Source organism: Callorhinus ursinus, unplaced genomic scaffold (genome assembly GCF_003265705.2).
Source record: "Callorhinus ursinus isolate GAN/ISIS: 27379988/994484 unplaced genomic scaffold, GSC_fseal_2.0 scaffold24, whole genome shotgun sequence".
In the NCBI taxonomy this organism is placed as follows: Eukaryota; Metazoa; Chordata; class Mammalia; order Carnivora; family Otariidae; genus Callorhinus; species Callorhinus ursinus.
The window spans coordinates 8553596-8562157 of record NW_027397086.1 but is presented as its reverse complement, the minus strand read 5'-3'; the positions used below and the strand labels follow the sequence as shown (position 1 = coordinate 8562157).

The 8562-nt window shown below is 39.0% G+C and overlaps 1 protein-coding gene across 1 annotated transcript; it reads left to right on the top strand.

The window, feature by feature from the left end:
- The first annotated feature begins 438 nt into the window (after positions 1-438).
- Positions 439-1416, top strand: LOC112836660 (olfactory receptor 1L3-like). The gene has a single exon (XM_025888557.1). It carries the CDS (start codon positions 439-441, stop codon positions 1414-1416), a length of 978 nt encoding a protein of 325 aa, XP_025744342.1.
- The last annotated feature ends 7146 nt before the right edge of the window (positions 1417-8562 follow it).

Here is an 8562-nt window from a genome sequence, read left to right as displayed (position 1 = left end):
TATTTATTTATTTATTTATTTATTTATTTATTTGAGAGAGAGAGAGAGAGCACACTGTGCAGAGAGGCAGAGGGAGAAGAAGAGAGAGTCTTTAGCAACTCCAGGTTGAGTGTGGAGCCCAATGTGGAGCTGGATGTCATGACCCCAAGATCATGACCTGAGCCAAAACTAAGAGTGAGACTCAACCAACTGTGTAATCCAGGTGCCCCCCACCTTCAATCTGTTTTCTATAGATTTCTATCACAAAGATTCTAAAAGAACAAGTGCAAATACACCTTTGGCTCTGATTTGTTCATATTCAGGAAGAAAAACATTAGAGTAAAAGCCCTTTTACAACTGCTCGTTCTCATTGTAAGAACCAGATGGAAAGATGCATGTCCTAGATGACATAAGAACATTAACTGACAGGACCTTTTATCTGTAGGTGCATACAAGTCCATGGGCATGTCCAACCTGACAAGACTCTCTGAATTCATCCTCATAGGACTGTCCTCTTACCCTGAGGACCAGAAGCCACTCTTTGTCCTCTTTCTTATCATGTACCTGGTCATCTTGGTGGGGAATCTGCTCATCATTTTGGCTATCCACTCTGATCCTACACTCCAAAACCCCATGTATTTCTTCCTGAGCATCTTGTCCTTTGCTGGTATCTGCTACACAACAGTCGTAGTCCCCAAGATGTTAGTGAACTTCTTATCAGAGGCAAAGACCATCTCCTATGCTGAATGTCTGGCACAGATGTATTTCTTCCTGGTCTCTGGAAACATAGACAGTTATCTCCTGGCAGCTATGGCCATTGACTGCTATGTAGCCATTTGTAACCTTTTCCATTATGTCACTGTGATGAACCACAGACGCTGTATGCTGCTAGTGGCCTTCTCCATAGCCTTCTCCTGCCTCCACTCCCTCCTACACGCCCTCCTGGTGAATCGACTCACCTTCTGTGCATCAAACGTTATCCAACATTTTTTCTGTGATGTCAACCCTGTTCTAAAACTGGCCTGTTCTTCCACTTCTGTCAACGAAATCGTGGCCAGGACAGAAGGGATGGCTTCTGTGATGGCCCCGTGTATCTGCATTGTCATCTCTTACCTAAGAATCCTCATTGCTGTCTTCAATATTCGCTCAGTGGCTGGAAAATGCAAAGCCTTCTCCACCTGCAGCTCCCATCTCACAGTGGTGACTCTGTTTTATGGGAGTATTGGCTATGTCTATTTCCACCCTTTGTCCAGCTATACCGTCAGAGACCGAGTAGCAACAATCATCTACACTGTACTGACATCTATGTTGAATCCATTTATCTACAGTTTGAGAAACAAAGACATGAAACAGGGCTTAGAGAAACTGGTAAGCAGGATTAAGGCTCAAATGGATATGCTTTCTACTACACAAGCCAACAAAATCCGTGGATCCTGATATCAAAGTGTGGGCGTGGGTACTCATGTACACTCACCTGCACAAACTCACAGGTGCACACACATGCACACACACACATCAGCATGTGAGAAACATTTTTTTTGGAAAAATATACTCTTTGCTCAATTGTAGTTGCACCCCGTAGTTTTCCAACCTGTGGTCTCTGTCATACCATGGTTGACAGTACCTTCCATGTCTTGGTACCTATGCTACAATGTAGATCACCTCAATATCTCTCTATTCCAGAAAATCACATTCCCTTTATTCCTTCCATATTTATATGGAGCCTTCCATATTTCCTTCATTTATAAATTCATCCAAGTTTGGTCACTTGATTACAAAAGAATTTTTGTACATTTATGTAGAAATCTATATATGTGCAAAAATGTTTTGCATTGGGGTGCCTGGGTGGCTCAGTCATTAAGCATTTGCCTTCAGCTCAGGTCATGATCCCAGGGTCCTGGGATCAAGCCCCACATCGGGCTCCCTGCTCAGCAGGGAGCCTGCTCATCCCTCTCCCACTCCCCCTGCTTGTGTTCCTGCTCTCCCTATCTCTCTGTCACATAAACAAAATCTTTAATAAAAAAATGTTTTGCATTTATAACCACTCTGTTCTATCTGAAATAGAAGATTTTTTTGCAAGTGGTTGGGTGAATGTGTGTGTGTGTGTTACCTCCTTATTGGACTAGGAGCTTCCCAACTGCAGAGTCTGTGTTTTCTGATCATGCCATGACATAACTAGGGTCTCTTTTATTAATTCTGCCAACAGCTGGATACCCTGGGCTCTGGAGTCATTAGATTCACAAAACCTAACATCAATCACATAACTGACTATTAGTAAGCCAGCTCTATGCCTCTGTAGTATTCTGTTCTCTACTCTTCCTGCCTTTCATAAGCTCAGGTTGCATTCATCAAACAATGCTTCCTGAAACTCCTTGCCTATGTGATCCTCTCTCTAAAGATGCCTATATTTCCATGTGTTTTCTATTTGTTACTTTTTTCAGAGTGAAGGAAAATTTGTTCTATGTAATCAGAAATGCTTCCTATGGCCACTGAAGACAGAGTCAAAAATCAATGGATGTATGTATTATATGTTGGTTAACTGAACATAATAAAAAAAAGAAAAGAAAAATCAATGGATATAAACTATTAGTAAGAAGCTTTTGGTTTACAAAGCCTCATAAAAAAGAGGTTCTTTTTTTAAAAAAAATGATGTACTGTATGTTGGCTAACTGAACATAATAAATAAATATAAATACATGTGGTTTTTGATGTAGTGTTCAACAATTCATTAGTTGTGTATTTTTATTTATAATTGAGCTCCATTCATTTCCCACCTTTCATGGATATCATTGCTCCTTCCAAGTCCCATTTCTAAACTCTCAGGACTTACACAACTTCCCCCTGATGTCTTCAAAGACCCAACAGGATTTTTCTTGTTTGTTTTTTGTTTTGTTTTGTTTAGATTAGTCTGTACTTTGGTACTATGCTGATTCAGTTGCTGACATCTGACCTTTTCCCATTCATTTGTCACCATGGGTGATGACTAGGCCATGCTTATGAGACTGATGACTAGCCCACATGTCTTCTTATGCTCTGTAATGATGATCCAATGGTGATATCAGCCTTGGCCAACATGAAGGGTTCTTGCCACAGCCCTTTAATGTTGGTCTAGTCTCTCCACCAACCTGGCTTCTGTTTCTCTCACTCATCTATTTGATTTTTTAATTTACATTCAATTAATTAACATATAGTGTATTATTAGTTTCAGAGGTAGAATTCAGTGATTCATCAGTTGTATATAAAACCAGTGCTCATTACATCATGTGCCCTCCTTAATGACCATCACTCATCTATTTGAATGAGCCACTCTAGGCCCTTAAAAAACATTTAAATAACCTCCAGGAAAATACTTAGGGCAATATCCGGTCCTCTGATGTCTACAAATACAATGCCACCATTTTCTATTGCTCTTTTTAATTTCAAGAGCAAAAGGAGCACCAGTATAGTCCTCATATTGCGCAGGGCATATGTCCAATCTACTGTCAGATTCACAGACTTAAAGGACCCTGCAAGAGACTCTCTACTCTTATCTAAATGTGTCCCGTTGCTTTGATTTCTCCTTCATTTCTTCCCTGGGATATATGTGGATTCCAAGTGATGACTCTTAAGAGCTAAGAATCTGGTGTTTAACACGTTGGGGTTTTAGATGGAATTGTGTTTCCCCATGATTTCATAAGTTGACATCCTAACCCCCGCATCTCAGAATGTGACTTATTTGGGGATAGGGTCTTTAAAGAGGTAATTAAGTTAAAATGTCTTTCAGGTGGTCCCCAATCCAAGATGACTGGTGTCCTTATAGGAAGAGAAGATTAAAACACAAACATACACAGACGTGAGATCTTGTGAAGATACTGCAAAGCCAAAAAGAAAGTCCTCAGAAGAAACCAACCCTACAAGTACATTGCCCTCAGACTTCCAGCTTCCAGAATTGTGAGAAAATAAATTTCCATTGCTTAAGTCACCCAATCAATGGCACTTTATTATGGCAGCCCCAGAAAACTAATACAGTATATTTGATAATTCTGCTGCAAAGAACTGAAAAGTACTGGGGCGTCTGGGCGACTCAGTTGGTTAAGCACCCAACTCTTGGTTTCAGCTCAGGTCATGATCTCAGGATTGTGGGATTTAGCCCCATATCAGGCTCCTTGCTCAGCATGGGGTCTGCTTACAATTCTCTTCTTTTCCCTCTGCCCATCCCTCTGCTTGCACTCTCTCTCTCTGAAAGAAATAAATTCTTAAAAAAAAAAAAAGAAGTGAAAAGTAAGCAGTGCTTAATCCCCAAATTTTTAATTCACAATATCTGTTTGCCATAAATCTTCCATTTTGGCAATGAAATTTGTTTTTAAAACCTGAATGTCTCTGATTCATCGATTATCTCATATATCTATCTTTTATATATCTAATATAAAACTGGGAACTTACCATAACCTCTAGCTCACCTAGAAATTAAGACCCAGATCTCAACTAGTGAGAGATGGGGGTGATGAAGTCAACATTACAACAAAAAGACAAGGGAACACTGATTAAACCGAAGTCTCAAGTAGGTAAAGAATTACTATGACCACGGGACCTTTGAAGATGTCCCTGCCACTGGTCTCATGAGTTATGTGGGAAATCTGAGACGGTCTTACCTTCCTGTTAAGCTCTGAAGGGGAAGAACCTGTGACAGCTCCTTACCCTGCCTTCTTCTAACACAGGTGAGGTCGAAGCTGAACAGCCAGTTTCTCTCTAGTACGATTTTACTTGACCTGGTTTGAATTTTACTAAACTGTTTTTCCATTTATTTTTTTCTTATTATTTTATTTTATTTTATTGTGTTAATCACCATACATTACACCATTAGTTTTCCATTTATTTCTAACATAAATAACTAGAAGCCAACTCTCAACTCTAGAGAACTGATGGTTACCAGAGGAGAGGTGGGTGGGATCATGGTTTCAACAGGTGATAGGGATTAAAGAGTGCACTTGTGATGAGGACCAGGTGTTGTATGAAGTGTTGAATCACTATATTGTATACCTGAAACTAATATTACACTGTATGTTAACTAACTGGAATTTCAATAAAAACTCTCAAAAAAGAAAAAATTAGTCCACCACCTTAATTTATAAGAAAAACAAAGAAAGATAAGGACTTAGATGCACTACTAGGTCCGCAAAAAAAGAAGGAGCCCAGTACAACCAAGACTGAAAAAGATAAAGAAATAGCAAATCATTCTTCAAACAGTTTAACTACTGTACTGGCATCTTGATGTCATACAAAGGGAATATAAGTGCTATGTATGAGTATCTGCTTAGGGTTCCTCTCTCTATAGGAGATTTCAGACAAGATCATTTTGCTCAAAGGAAAAACTGTTTCAGGGGCCCCAAGGTTTCCCCAGTACATTCTTGATGAGTTTGAAAGGAAGGAGAAGTCATGAGATGAGATGAGGCTGAGGACTGTGTGGCTGAAGTGCCCATGGGAATTCTTCCATACTAGGCTGGCCAAAGTGCACCTAGAAACAGGACTTCCACTGGGAAGTTAATCTGTTGTGCCAGAATAGCAACTAAGGTCCAAAGCCAAGGATGAAGGCTCTAATTCCTACATTCTAAAGAATGTTCTGGCACTGGTAGTCTAACCCCCACCCATCAGAGCTTTTGGAAAGCAACTAGCACAAGCTCTACTACCACCAACTACCACTCAAGCCTCCTACTCCCATTTTACCATTTTTCCTTGGGCAGCATTTTCATTAATAACCTCACAGAAAGAGGCAGCTGAGTCTTAGAGGGGGACACAAATTTTCTTGAGTTCCCTGGCCATAATGCCTTCATAATTTCCATCATCTTGTGAGCTAACATTGACCTTTTACCATACATTTTTAATAAATTGAAAAATGTCAGCCAATGTACACCAAGTTACCATGATAATCTGAAGATAACTAGCATAAATCAATCACCTATAATTCTGACTGATGGGAATTAATGACCTCATTTTAAAGAAGAGGAAACTGAAGTTCAAAGAGGTGAAGTGACTTGCCCAAAGTCACCAGCAACTAAGTGGTAAACAGAATTCAAACTCAGAATTGACTAACTCTGCATCCCAAGTGCCTACCCAAACACCATGGGTAGAAATGGGAGCTATCTGTGACCCCACCTTAACTTGTGTGAGGATATCCTCAAGAACAGCCACAACTTTCCCCAGAATCCTTTCTTGGCTCTTATTCCAGAAGAGTTCTGAACCCAATGGCTAATGTTCTGACCAGGACATCAACACTTTTTATTCTCCATGTACAGCATGCTTCTCTGACTACACAATGAAATGGGTGTCCCTGGGTAGTCTGTTTCTTTGACTAGGGACAGTGTTGTGATCAGTTGTGGACATGGTTACACTGAGAATGATTTGATGTGCTGAGAGGCTCCAGGCTTAATTCCCAAGTAACCATTCAAAAGAAGACAAACCTTTACCCCAGAACTCGATTTAATTGGGCTATAAAAGGAGCTACCCTCAGTGGTTAATTAGCATCAAAGTAAAGGATCCTAAAGGCTCACCAGCAAGATCTCCCCAGAGCCTCATTAAGAAAGCTGAGATTGTATCTCATCCCTCTGAGGGAGCTTCTACCATGATAGTTGTTCAGAAACTTTTCTGGCACAATGTCATTAGTGAGTTTTCCTGCTTTCCCCTGGGCTCCCATCAAGGGGCCACATTCTGCTCTGATTCTAGAAAGGTAATTGAGGATGCCATAATTCTAAGGCTTTGCTTCCTCCCACCTGAGCCCATTTATGCAAGGGCAGCATTGGAGGGAGCTACTGGGTAACCAATTTTAGAGGAAAACAATGTTTAAACCAATTCTAGCCAGAACCTTTTCCCTTATATGCTTTGAAGAACATTATCCTTGAGGAATAGAAATCAACTCCCCCATTCCTTTTGGTCTCCTAATTAAAGACCTTTGCAATAGCGTCTATTTTATCTAAAGCAGTGGTTCTCAGCCTCCTCTGCACATGTAGCATCACCTGGGGAGCTTACAAAAAGATCCTGATGCCCAGGACCACACCCCAGACCAATTAAATCAGTCTCTAACATGTAACCCAGGTATCAGTAGTTTTAAAGCTCCCAGGTAATTCCAATGAACAGCCAAGGTTGTGAACCACTGATCTCTTTGGGGGACCCCAGTTGGTTTGTGAAATTTGGTAGTGCCATTGTGATTTTAAGGTTTAGCAAATTAATAGCCTTCTTCCCCTGTCTCCTAGGTACGTTTTTATGTATCATGAAGTATTTATTTAAGGTTTTTATAAGTCAATATTTGATGCTAAGAGAGGACACAAAGAAGGCACTGTGTTAAAAAATATTTTACTTCAGGGCGCCTGGGTGGCTCAGTCGCTAGGTGTCTGCCTTTGGCTCAGGTCATGGTCCCAGAGTCCTGGGATCGAGACCCACATCAGGCTCCCTGCTTGGCAGGAAGCCTGTTTCTCCCTCTCCCACTCCCCCTGCTTTGTGGTCCCTCTCTTGCCGTCTCTCTCTCTGTCAAATAAATAAATAAAATCTTTAAAAAATGTTTTAATTCTATTTTTCTCACCTTCCACATTTCTTTCCTTTTTTTACTTTCTGAGGATATAGATAACACATGAATACAGTCTAGTTGTGAAATTTAAACATTAGTTATAATGTACAAACTGAAAATCCCTCCTGAATTTCACCCACAAACCTGTTACATAGAGAAAGATATCTTTACACATGCAAATACTAAGATTAAGAGCACTTGTTGTGACGAGCACCGGGTGTTGTATGGAACTACTGAATCACTGTATTGTACACTCGAACCTAAAATTACACTAACATTAACTAACTCAAATTTATTTTTTTATTTTATTTAAGTTTTTTTATTATTATTATGTTCAGTTAGGCAACAAATAGTACATCATTAGTTTTTGATGTAGTGTTCAACGATTCATTAGTTGCGTATAACTAACTCGAATTTAAACTAAAACTTACTTTAAAAATTTTTTAAAGGCTCTTTAAGACTTTTATAGACCAATCCACAACCCCGACAATTTCATTCGAATATAATTATGTGTAGAAAGTCTAAAAGATTGGTCTATAAAAGTCTTCAAAAAAAACGGAAAGATGAAGAACTTTGGACATTAAGGATGAAGTAAAATAGGAAAATATTAACCATGTTGGTTTTGGTTGCTAAAATTCTTTAAGGAAATTTGTCTTTTATAGTGGAAGACATGTTTATTCTAATGTCTAAATGTATTGCAATTCTTCCTTGAATTGTGATTGGAAAAGATTGCAAAATCTCTTGGTGTATCAATTTTCCTAAAATAAATTATTTGAAGCAGAAAAAAAATAAAGGCTCTTTAAATAGAAAAAAAACTAAGAGGATTGAATTCACACTACATAAATATATTACCTTTGAACTTGACTTTTCATCTAAAAAGATGTCTTAAGGATGGTTCCAAGTCACTACTATCTACAATATACTATTGTTTTTAACTTGTTCATATTATTTTAATAATATTAATAATAATTCATAATATGAAGCTACCATAATTTAACCATGTCTTCATTCCTGAGCATTTAAACTGTTTCTATTTTCTCTTGTAT